The 12,918-nt window shown below is 40.2% G+C and overlaps 1 protein-coding gene across 4 annotated transcripts in view; it reads right to left on the bottom strand.

Moving 5' to 3' along the window:
- Positions 1-3,240: 3,240 nt before the first annotated feature.
- LOC118504103 (calbindin-32) overlaps positions 3,241-12,918 on the bottom strand; it is a 64,364-nt gene continuing 54,686 nt past the window's right edge. For 2 of the 4 annotated variants that reach the window (XM_036038187.1, XM_036038186.1), the window contains 4 exons: positions 11,592-11,612; positions 7,076-7,132; positions 6,903-6,974; positions 3,241-6,803 (listed from right to left, as the gene is read on the bottom strand). In XM_036038187.1, coding sequence (XP_035894080.1) covers positions 6,660-6,803; positions 6,903-6,974; positions 7,076-7,132; positions 11,592-11,612 — 294 coding nt within the window. In that variant the 3' untranslated portion in view covers positions 3,241-6,659. The remainder of the gene's footprint in view (positions 6,804-6,902; positions 6,975-7,075; positions 7,133-11,591; positions 11,613-12,918) is intronic. The other 2 variants (XM_036038189.1, XM_036038188.1) reach the window with 1 other exon arrangement.

Here is a 12,918-nt window from a genome sequence, read left to right on the forward strand (position 1 = left end):
TCTTGATGGATCTCTGGAGGAGCTAAATGAAATAGTCTTTTCATGTTTTCCACAAAAAAGTTTTGTGTGATAGCTCCTCATGCCATCAGATACTTCATTTAATCCTTGAAAACCTTTGTGATATAGTTTAAAGTTGTGTATTGTTAGGGGGCTGATGGGTAGGTGACAATCGTCCAGAATCTAAATTTATTTCGACATCGGGAGAAAGTCATCGTACGCAGATTTCCACCAGCAAAATCTTTCATCCCTTACTGTCCTACAATAACTGGTCCTGTTGTTCACTCAAGACTTCAAAAATCCTGATTCTTTCCCCAGCACTTATACTGAGTTCCTCAGTATATCCCATGTTCTGTAAGTGGCAGTAGTATACAAAACGCCATCAATCGATCTTACAAGACTCCAGCCGTATGGAACATCGACACGGCTAACAATTGTTTCAGCCTGGTTGGATCGGACCTTAAGTTGCAGTACTCCTCTAATTCCAATTCTTACTTCAGCTGGAAAGCGTTAGTTCCAGCTAGAAGCATTGGTGTACGGCTTCTGCAAGGGATTGACCGGTTTAAGCAATCGGCGTACATATCTAAAACCAACCCCAGTTTCAACTTAGCCGGTAGATGTAGATCGGGCTTCGAATCACCCTTCTCCGGTCGGATTGTTTTCCCCCTTCGTTTGGCTTACTGTCGGTGGTGAGTCCGTCTAGTCACAAACATGCAGAACAGGATCGAAAAGAAGTATTTAAATCTGATCGCAAGCTAAGCAAGTCATTCAAATATTAGGCCTGTGGCTATTGTTCAACTGGGCTTCAAGTAATATGCTAGCAATATAGAGATGGCTTAACAAGTTTATGTACCTAAGCTATCACACCCAAAGCAATATTGCGACATATGCAGCGAACCCCTAGCTGTGCTCTGGGCCATGCTTAAACCACCCTCGTGCGTATGCTGGGGGTGAAAAGTGTGCGCGCGTAGGGGTTTCCCAAAAGGGGTCGTCCATTTTGCCGCAGGTTTATCACGTTGATTCGATTTTTAGTTGTACCAAACACCACGCAACACTGCCACATGCGCAGTATGGTCGTACGCAAGGTGGTTTGTGCGCAGCAACGACGCAGAAGGGCTGCGCAGAAACGACCAAAAATCGATAATCGGTACGAGGGTGGTAAACAAGATATGATGATGCGATAAGGAATAAATATGTGTTATTTACACAATGTTTTATTTTGTCATCTAGTAGGCAAATAATTTTAAGTGACTTTATTATGCGGCAAGCTAGCTTAATTCTAGCAGAAATTTCTTAGTCCTATTTTTGCTTGTTTCTCCTACTGTGTATTTGGTTTAGTTTTAACATTTAAAAAAAAATAGCTCTTTACTTTAAAATTAGCCAAGAATTCATTGGGTCGTCATGTAGATGCCTCCTGCAGATGGTCTAGCATAGTTGGGAATCATCAAAACTGCGGTCCAAAATCAATTTATTTTTCAGAACGTCGCGCTGACCGATTTTTTTTTTACTGGTGGCTTCCAAAAACCTCAAGAGATGCGCTTGCGTGTTCCACGCTCCGGTCCTCCCGTGTGACGTCATGCGTCATTCCCAAGGACGCTAAGTTTGCTTTTTATTCGTTTCCAAGGAGTACTCCGCTAGGCTCTCTCTCTCTCTCCCCCTCTCTCTCTCTCTCTCTCTCTCTCTCTCTCTCTCTCTCTCTCCTAAATCCCTTCGCTTGCTGCGATTAAATTCGGTAAGCTCAGTAGTGATATGAAGCCGAAATGAGCCAGTTTGTCATATACGAGCAAAGGGAATTTATTTAAACTTGTAGATTAACCTTTTCCCTTGCTCTTGTTTCGCGTTTGACGCTTGCTTACTCAACTGTTGTCGTCATTTACAGGGAGCGTGTGTGGTGCAGTAGGTCATCCACTGAATCGTACCTTCTGCGCATGATTCCTTCTGCACCGACCAGAGTAGGCTGCGATTGCCGTCTCATCCGTTCTGGATGAGGGGATTGCGTTTTTTGCTGCTGTTGTGGTGTGTTTGTGTGTGCGTTTGTTTGTTCGTTCCTTTCGTTTCCACCCAATCGCTCCAGTTCCACCTTTTTCCTCGCTGGTGGTGTTCGTGACCACTTATTGGCACGTGCCAAGGGATGTCCCAACAATTCGAATAGGATTTTTTTCCTGATAGAGAGGGAGAGTATTGTACGAAGGCTTAAAAGAAAAACGACTTAAGTTTGTTCCTTTGTTCGACAGTTTTTTCTCGATGGTTGAGATTCTTAAGCTGTGCTTCAGAGTAAATGATTTGAAGATTTAATTTAAATTTGGCTATAGGAACATTTCAAATGCTTCCATTATGAAAAGAAAAACTTAATATCTTTATTTTTACAAAGCAAGCAAATGCAGCAGAACTTATTGCACATTGCACATAATCTCGCAACGGAATTGATTTTCTCCTTGAGCAAGGACTATTTTTCTCGTTTCTTCAGAGTGTACGTTAGCGCCACCTAGCGATGGGTGCACGTACTGCAAGCAGCAATCGGAGCTTTCGCAGTGCTTTATAGATAGGCAGATAAGTTCCGGTAATAGCTTTAGAGCACTGCTTCGAACAGACTGCAGTTTGAATCGTGTATCCGTTAGAAAGAATGGACAAATTTAAACGATTTTTCTTCTATTGCTCTAACGGTTTAGTCAGTTATTTATAGTTAATATTTTGGAGGATATGAATGCGCCTGTCCGTGTGTAATCGATACAGGTTTTGCTTACTCTCTCGTTTTTTACTAGAACTTCTAATGGAAGTCTGTTTTTGGATCTGGAATATGGGGATCCTGGATCGTGGTATGTGGTATCTTGGGGCTTGGGATCTTAGGATTCGGGATCTTGGGACAGCTCACAGTGCTACACATAACTTTTTGTAGGTGGAGGCCTTCTGGAGTCTTTTATCAAATTGGTAGTAAATCAGAATATGAGGGAATTGAGTAAAGGATTGATCGAAGCTTGCTTTAAAGTGATGTTGACAGGTATCATAGGTGGGAGTTGTTATCTGATAATGCTATCGTTTTAGCAGGAGCGATACACCATACAAAAAGAGACTCAAGTTTTGGTTAAGTTGTGCGTTTTCTAGACTTAAAGCGCCAGAATGTATGCAATCATAATACAGAAGTACTGATTTTTCTCATAGAATGTTTTCGGATGTTAGCAAACTCCGTCGCGAGGAACTATTGATTAGAACACACCCAATATCGAAACAACAACAACCAGTTTGTTACATTTTTTCCATTTTTTATTTATATTTAACAGTAATATCTTTGCACTTTGCACTATAGTGCCGGTAAAAATCTGCTGCTGCACTGAAGTCTACTAACCAAAAACCAAAGGCATTCGTCTACAATCTTTAGCATCCATATCGGAACGGGATGCTGCTTAGAATGTGTGTGTGTCTGTGTGTTTGAGTATTTTCTTGTGTTTTCGGTGTGTATTTGTGTTTAAAGAGTAAAAGAAGATCGGTGAAACAACACTGGTTTTGATTACGATTCATTGCCTGTTGTTGCAATTAAAACGTTCGGACCGGGTAGTTATGTGTATCCCTCTGTTTGGGTTCTATTGTTTGGATGGCCAAGTTTTTTTTTAAATGCATTTTAGTTTTTGATAAACGAGCTTAGATAAATAGTCTCTCTTCTTAAAAACACTGTTTAACGTTCAACAATGAGGCAGCCCGTGAGGCATGCGTAAGCAGCAGGTTAAGTTTAGCGACGTCCAAACGTTCGAACGCACGCCTCGATTAAGAATGTGTTTGCGTTAGGAAACATTTAGATAGATAGATAGATAGATAGAAAGTTTGTAGCATTATTAGAATCTTTTTTTATCTTTTTTTAGAGGCTGGCCGCACATCCTGTCAGGAATTTCCATCAAGTGGGAAAGAGGGAACGCGGTTGGGAAGGATTCCTATCAACGTCACATCACATGCATACATCCATTTCCAGTTGGTAGTATAGTTAGGGGAATAAATGGCTTATCTTCTTCGTCCACATCAACGGGAACACAAGCAAGAAGCTTTTGTTTTTTAAAAGCCAGTGTAACATGGATAACATTTTTTCTTGTAACAATCGTCTATCATATAAATAAATCAGAAAAAAAACATGTGAATTCAACACACAGTGCTGTTCAAAATAGTAACAGTGACATGTGGGGTGTTTAGAGTGATTTAAAATTTTTGAGTACAAATATTTCCTCTTCAAATTAAGATTTGATTTGATAATGTCATTAAATTCAAAACTTTGGCATTAGTAAAAAAAAATCAAGTGTTTGGTCACCATTGTGGATTTTCACTAACAAACATATTGCAATCATGCGACCATTCATACGGATTCATCCCTTCTGGAGCGTCCCGCCGTACGGAGGGCTGACGTTCCAGCTTCGAGTATTTAATTGATTTATATCTCTTCCGCTAGTTATAATCAACGCATTGAAATAGCAAAAATAACAAAGAACAAACAGACTAGAAAATTTTAAATCCTTCAGAATTCGAGGAAGGATATTAAATTTAAGGCCTTTCAAGGCCAGCAATCAATTATCGATCGTAAAGCTTTTAAAGTGCTTTTTATGCCGAAAAGATGATACAGCACAACTATAGTGCCAAAGCTTGCCTTATCAGTCACATGTGAGGTTGTTAATCGATAAAGTATAAATTTTAATGAAAAATTAATCTCCTTAGAGAAAACTTAATTTCCACCAAATTAACTTTAGCAGCTAGCCAATCATCACACTTTTTCCCAATGCCACTGCTACTATTTGGACCATACCTGTAATTTCAGGGGAGCTTTACCACGAACCGTACCGAAGGCATATATTTATTCCTTCACCAACCTCACATCTTTCAGCTTTTTTTTTCGTTCCCAACCTTCCTTTCCTGCCTGTCTATCGTTCTAATCTGTTAACATATCCACTTTGAGTCTCATCTTTTCTTTCTTTTAAAAATATACTTCGGGTTTGGACCGGATGGATGGGATGACACAACACATTTGGCACTGCACTGCACTTTCTCAGTCCCCCGGGTGGCAAAATGTTTCGTGCGTGGTGGTGGAAAGCTTTTGCTAATCATAAGTAGCATAAAACGTATGCCCAATCTTTGCTAGCCCGTCGGTTTTGTCCGCTTAGGCCACAACGATTTTCCTATCACTCATGGTTACGTTACGTACGTATAGGATGGAAAAAAGGCAAAAAGTCCCTGTCCGCCATCTCGTTCCATTGTTGCGTGTTGCCTGAGCAAATTGTGACTCGTTTGCCATTTGCAGGTGGAAATGCGTATGTTGGGGTCTACGATATGTTAAGTAGAAAGGTTTTTAAATTTTAAAACACCATCTGTCAACAAAATCGAGCAGTTTTCGAGCAGTTTACTTAAGTATTTAGTATAGCAGATTACAGTTGGAGGACTGACTTACGGTACGTTAACTATTCATTTATTTTCTGCTCTTGCTTTTTCGGTATTGTTACAAGTCAACCTCTTTCTACTAATTCTTTCATTGTCCTAGCTATTCTCTGTTTCTTTATCTTTTACCATCACTCTGACAGGCCGAGTAGCTGCTCGAATCTACTGCTGACTAGGCTGGTAGGACAGTATTCAAAAGCTTTCAAAAGCCATACTTCTTAACCTATCATAGACCCCAAAACGATGTTGATTTTCACTTGTATCAACTGCTCCCACCATCCATGGGGAAAACAGTACTTTTGAGCAGTTTCTTGATGTTCAACGAAGAGGGAAAACATAAAGGATTACAACACATCAAATACAGCGAAGAATAGATTCTAACAGTCAATGAACTATAGTTCGGAACCATTCACTTCCGGTAGAGAAGCGCCCACAACACGGTTTTCACAGTAAAACAGTTAGTAGAGTGGTTAGTGATAACGTACGCCTAAGCCGGGCATTAGGTAGAAGTAGAGATTAGATAAAGAGATTTAGTGTTGTTTTGCTTAAATTGTAGATATGCTTTTTCGCGAATGTGTTTGTGTGTGATTGTGTGTGTGTTTTTCTGTCTGTAGCGTGTATCGCACGAGTACTTGAAACTTCAATATCCGGACGTCACCCAATTGTTCCGGTCGCAGACAATTTGCAGACGGAGTACGTTACACAGGTCGGTTTCATGGGGGCCGTTACGTTACAGTATTTGCTGCTTTGTTTTCGAGTTGTAACAATTCTTATTCGTGTAACAACAGCTGTGTGTGTGTGTGTGTGTTTGTATTGGACATTACGGGACTGCACGGCCAGCACCCGTGCAGTGGGTTGAGTGGTTGTTTGGTGTTTTTCGGTGTGTAATGGATGGTGTTCCCCCCCCAGCTGGACCTACACCGCCAGCACTCTCCACCAGGCGTTACGGGATAGCAGGGTTGTCGCATCGTTTCGTTTAACGGTAAAGCACTAAAAACACTAAGAAAGCAGAAGCTGCCCTGTGGTGCGTGTTGCTGCTGTCGCTGCTACTGCTGCTGCTGCTGCTGCTGCTAGTGCTGCTAGTCCTTCTTGTGAATCTTTCGCCGAAACTTACGATACAGATCCCTGATGCCGTCCTGCACGGTGGCGATGGGCGGAAAGAGGTCCTTGGTGATCGGGTCCTGGCTGCTGCTACCACTACTACTACAGGGCTGGCTGCTACTAGTAGTCTCGATGCAGACCGCCGACGCCATTAATTACTGGTCGTCCTCTGGCGGGAGTTTCGCGAGCGCCAGCAAAATCATGGTCAACTCTTTGCGCGAAATTTTACCATCCTTGTCGTAGCCAACGCCGCGCAGAATCGTTTCCTCAAACTCGATCAAATCCTGCGCATCGTAGTCCTGTCGGGGGGTTTTTGGGTTTTGAATGGGAAGAAAGTGAGATTTTTAAAACATTCCTTTACTAATAAGGATCCAATTGGAAGGGAGCAAGCGACGAACCTTCTTTACTAGCTCGAGCAGATCCTTAAGGAAACCTCGCAGCTCTTCGTTCTCGATCGAACCATTATTGTCCTGGAAGAGAGAGAGAGATAGAGAGAGAGAGGGAGAAGGATCCACTCATTAGCATCAGAGGCCGTACTTTGATTATCGGTTGGATGTTACTGGGTCCTTACTCTGTCGTAGAGTGAAAACACTTTTTCGATGTCTTCTTTCGTTAGCTTGGCGGCACCCTAGGCACGACGTGTGCAACGAGAAACGAAAACCAGAACGCGACAATTAGTTAGTTCTCTGATACAAACAGTCTACAGTGCCGGAAAGCATGGCAAACAGTACATATACGAGCTGCGTTGTCTTTGCCATCGATTACTAGTTGCTTCAAACAATATGCATCCTGGAACAAACACCAGCGATGTAACATACACAATCCAAAACAGCAAACATGTCTTACATTTGTCAACAGATTTGCTAGAAACAAACCGGGCGTAATTGTTTCTAGGAACGGTACAGTAGTAACTCCAAACAAACAAACGATCAGCCAAAGAAAGCTACTAGAAAAAACATAAGGTGTACAAATCGTTTAGGTAGTTGAATTTTACTCAAACGTAAACTTAATTTCCGTTGCCCCCTACCAATTACAACAAGTTTGGAACGATGAAAGAAGAATACAGATTTTTTTTTGCTAAACCCAATACTAACACCAATTAGTAATGTGGAAACAGAAATTGTTTTTCTATTTAAAACACCAACTGAATTGAAGAAAATAAATAGGATAAAACCCATGTAGGATTGTTACAGTCTGTGTGAATGTATGCAATTCTACTGTGTTAAATGCGACTGCAAATTGCCTAACTTTAGGCGCCACTATTCGATACGTTACGAGTTTGATACTCTGGTAAACAACCTTTACATCCTAGAGTTATGCAATGCACACTTCCAAACTAGCTTTCAATGATTCCAGTAACTACTTTACTTAAAAAATATTTGTTTTACAAAAAATAAAATAAATCATTAATTAATTAAAAGCAATAACTAAGCAAAAAACAACAAATCGTTAAAAAAGCAGGATTTTCCAGTCGGTATGTTTATCAACTTGATTGGCGATCGCGTCAGATGTTATATTAAAACTTTCAGATGATATGACCAAAAAATGGCATCTATAGGGCAGATCGCAATACAATCTCATACACTTTTTAACACCACAGAAAATGTCTTTCCAATTTAACCGAAAAGTTGGACATGCGAGGATTGCGAGAAGACATCTGTTAACCGTGTAACCATCTGAAGACATCTGTAAATGCCGTTTTTAATGTATTATTTGACTAATTTGATTTGACTTGACTAACTCAAGTATCCAGATGTTTGTTTATAGATGGATTTTTAATTCTCTGGCAATTTGACGTTTCGTTGCTGTCAACCTTAGTTAGTCGCTTAACTGCTTCATGTACTTTGACGATACAAAATGGGGTTTTCACATTCCACTCCACTCCACAGCACATAGTCTCGTGTGCATATGAGAAACTATAAAGTAAAGATCGAACCGCACTGGAGCAGCGAAGGATGAAGCTAAACGCAATGACACAGTGGCAGCTTAATGCTACCGAACCTAGACTGTCAGCTCTACCGCATCGAACAATGGCCGCTCGCTTTGCTTTGCCCGTTCGGTGCAACTTTCGCTTCCCGAGCGCACAGCAAGCGTAGTGCCGAGTCGTGTGTGAAGACAGTAAAATAATCATCTTAATGGTGATACCGAGCCGATTGTGAGGGAAGCAGCAAGGCTCAAGCAGCTTTTCTTCTCGTTTACTTTTTCCTGGAAGGAAGCGTCCTTGAGCAAAGCTCCTCCGCTATCTACGAAACAAAGCCTTCGAGGTTTATGCTTTTATGTTTTGGACTTTTGGTTTGCTCTCATACTTCCTTTCTCTCTCGCTTGCGTTAAGAAGAGGATGTTATTAAGCTTTCCCTTTTTTTGCTTCACGCAAGACCGACCTCTTGTAGCATCTTGCAGAACGAACGATGTGCGGGGTGTGCGTATGCTTCAGTGCATAATATTCATTTCGGGGCATTCTAACAAGAGATCCAATATGAGCTGCTCGAGAGTGTAGCCGGCCTTTAGTGAGTCGTTACGTTGAAGTTGGTGCGCTCGGGAGATAAACCCTACAATATTTTGGCATTGCGGTAGGCTAGCTCCGGGATTCGAATGGATGGAACCACTCGACTCTACTGGACTGTAAATTGCTGCATGGTGTAGCGAGTTTGAGGTAATGTAACGATCATACTTATCGTGAGCTTAGTTGTTGGTAGTTGAAACATAAACGTATCATTTGGAAAAAATTCCCAAAATTGTCTCATTTTCCTGTCTTATCCGTTCCGACCTGTCAGTTCCTTGATTCGTGCTATCTTTAAGACGTGCCTACCTGTTCCCAGAATGGAGAGCACGTATGAAATACGAGGCGATTTATTTCAAGGCAGGGAATTTCACACCAAATTTCTTACACCCTCTTATCAACACACTTTCAGGCACATTCCTTTAAGAGGGAGTGTATTCTGCGGTACAGTTAGGTACAAAAAAGATACTTGATAAGAGTAGAGAGAGGAGCTTGTTAAAAAAGAGAGCCGATGAATGGTTTTTTGATGTATTCTTCTTTAAATATGGTGTCGATGACACGGATGAGACTGTTATTGGACTGTTTGAAGGTGAGTGACTCTACAAAAAAAAAAAAAAAACCTGACTCGTTGCTATCATTTAATTCAATGATAAATCTATTTGAGATAGGGACATATAGCTCATTTCGTAGTCTCATAAAATGATAGTCGCATAAGCCTCATAAAATGACTAGCATCAGGATTCAAATGAGCAATAAACTGTTTAAAAACCGTCAAAGGTGTAGATTTCGGACCAATTCGCAATTTAATCCTTGTTTTCGATCCATACAATGGAGTTGTAGAATCACTTAGACGAATGTTTCACATAGAGAGAGGGACATAGCATCCTGGTAGTGAACCATTGCAATTAAATAATATAATTTTATATAAAGTAAGGGGAAATGTGGAACACAATCGCAATTTTGCGTTGAGTAGAATTAATCAATCGGCGGTAGATTTTGTGCTGGTTGTCCAGGGTTTGGTTCAATACTGTTATCCTGTTTACGTTCGAATATTTTTTTATTTCCTAAGTTATTTTTATAAAATATTAAAAAAATGTTATTTATATTTTATAGTATAAAATTACTCAAAATGTTGTTTTCATTATCCCTTCCTTAATGCTCAGCCGGTAGGAAAATTGTACACACAAAATTTCCCTCAAATGCATTTATAATTCCATTGAAGCATTGCAAAGCTTCGCAATGGGCTTGCGATATTCCATTAATTGTTAGAAAAATGTCTTGTCATACAATTTTGAAGATGTAAGAAACAGGATGTTATTTCATTTAAATAAAATGTTTATGTGCCAGTTTATCAGAAGTATTGTAAATATATTTTCCTGAAATAGGTAAAGACCAGCCAGGAAATTGCCCTGTGCATATTGTACGGCATCAACCTTATTATAGAGCCATCTTACTTTTTTTTTTTTTTTATTCATAAAGAACGGCCTGGCCGTATTGCTAGAGCCATCTTACTTAATGATATATAAATAAAATATTTTTCTAAAAGAGGCAAAACTAATAACTACTTTAACTTTTTCTACAATTTGTGATAAAATGTGTAACCTTTACTAAAGTCATGCAATAAGAAGGAGCTCAACCAGCTAATCATGCAAATTAACGCTCATGCTAAATGTTTACTAATTGTTGTTCTTAGTAATGTAGTTTTAATGCCAGCCGGGGTGAATGCATCTTCTCTTTTCAGTTTTTTTATTTGTTAATATTTCTGTATGTGTGTGATAGTGAGACAGCGGGAGCAAGGCAGCATCAGACCACACAGGAACCTATTGTTCCATTCTCGTAATTAAACGATGCATATGTCACGTGTATGGGGAGAGTTTTGCTGTCGTTAAAAGGACACATGTTGTACTAGGAAGTGGGAAAAATGGAAATAAAAAAGTCTCACAAAAACCGCAAGTGCAATCGTAACCACAAACGACAAGTCGTTAAAGATGGCACTCATAAATTGAGTTCCCCGGTTGCGCTTGAGTGTGAAAACCACCACCAAGCACCATAGCCATTGTTTTCCCAATACCCGATTTGAAGTGATTGCAACTGGTAACGAATGACCGACAAAATTGAAGCCCAAAACCATTATCACTCCCCAAAAATGCTATTTCGGTAGGGTGATCAACAGGACAGGAAAAATAAACATAAAAACCGACCTGAATGCATCGAGCAATGCTTCAGTGAAGGTAAAAAAAAAACAAAACACGAGATTTATATCTGTGAGCTATCACCAACGTTCCACAATGAATGTAAGCGACGCAGCAGCAATGAACCAGCGACAGCAGAAACGGAAAAACTCGATTTAGAAAATTGGAAAAAAACCACAAACAACTTGATACCGCTAAGTTACACAACACAAGTAAAAACAAAACAACAATAGTCGAATACATGATAACAATACGGAGAGTAAAAGACAAAGAGAACGAGAGAGAGATCGAAATAAAATTCCCACAACCAGACTAAAGAGTACGTTATACAGCCATTTGCTTTTAAACTCTGTGTAAGCGCTTTTATTTCTGGCTGGACGGAGCCCGGTACTCACTTCTTCGTCTATTTTCCCTTCCTAGGGAGCGGCTCGTAAAGGATTTAGTATGTGGGGGTTTGGTTGGATTTTCACGTATGGGTTTTGTGGTTTTTTTTTTCAGTAGTAGTTGTTGTTGATGTTGTTAGTTGCCAAGTTGTTGTTCGTTATTGTTATATGTTTGTGCAGGGTGCATTGCGCAACACGGACACGATGTAGAGATCGGGGATTGTATCGGGTTTGGTTGTATTTGTTATTTTTATGTTTTTGTGGCGTAGTTTAGATATTTTTTATTTATTTATTTATTCGTTTGCATTTGTTTTATATTTCATTATCAGCATACAGAACGGAAGAGTGTGTGCACAGATAGAGAGAAGAGAAGAACAGAGTGACATTATTATCGTGAAAACTGCGTGTTTGCTGCTGTGAATGAAGCGGAAAAGGGGAGAAACTGAAAACATCGACGAAAGTGAGCGGGGAAGATTTAAGACACATTTGCAACATCAAGATATGTATGAAGAAAGAGAAAAAGAATGACTTAAAATGATAAATAGAAAAAAAGGAAAAGTGAAGTGAGAAAAAGTAAAACAGAAAGTAAGAGTAGAAAAAAGTGAAAGCAATAAGAAACATAAAAAGCTAAATGGTTTGGTGAGAAAAAGGTGAGCCAAAACAGCATTACAATTTGAGGTGTACAAGACGATTAATAGCAAACCAGAGAATCCATTTTTATTCATTCAACCCAATAGACAGACAGGCAGCAAGGCGAAAGTGGTAAATCTTACAGCTACATTCGAAAAGCCGATTATGACCACTGTTTACTTGTTCATTATATCCCGGCTTACGAGCCTTGTTGCATCTGCACTCCATGTCGATACATTTTAATATCAAAACAAAGCAGTAAGAGCAACAAAAATACATTCATTGCATATTTCAAAACGGTCGGAATCGCTACTGGTTAGCATTTCGCTAAGAGTTGGAAAAGTAGCCAGACGAACCCCTGTACCCGCTTGCAGTCTTTCAGTCCAAAAAGGACCTGAAAGTTAATAGGGAACGGAATAAGCCGGTTGGCTGAAAAATGGAAAGTTTCTCCAGCACTTTACTACCACATTTGCTGCTTTTACCCCTTATTATCGGTAGCCAGCCTTTAGTTCCGCGAGTCCTTGATGGGATTGGTTTTGTGGTGGTGGGGGCTGGGTTTTTTTTCCTCCGCGGCCCAGTTCCGGATCATTCCTGTTACGCTCCGGGCATTGTTGAGCGATTTGTTTGTCGGGCGTCTACCACTCAAAATTCCCGAAACCGTGCACAGCTTTCGGAAGAAAGGTGGTTTGCGGGCAAAAAGTTTGGTAGG

Source organism: Anopheles stephensi, chromosome 2 (assembly GCF_013141755.1).
Source record: "Anopheles stephensi strain Indian chromosome 2, UCI_ANSTEP_V1.0, whole genome shotgun sequence".
NCBI lineage: Eukaryota > Metazoa > Arthropoda > Insecta > Diptera > Culicidae > Anopheles > Anopheles stephensi.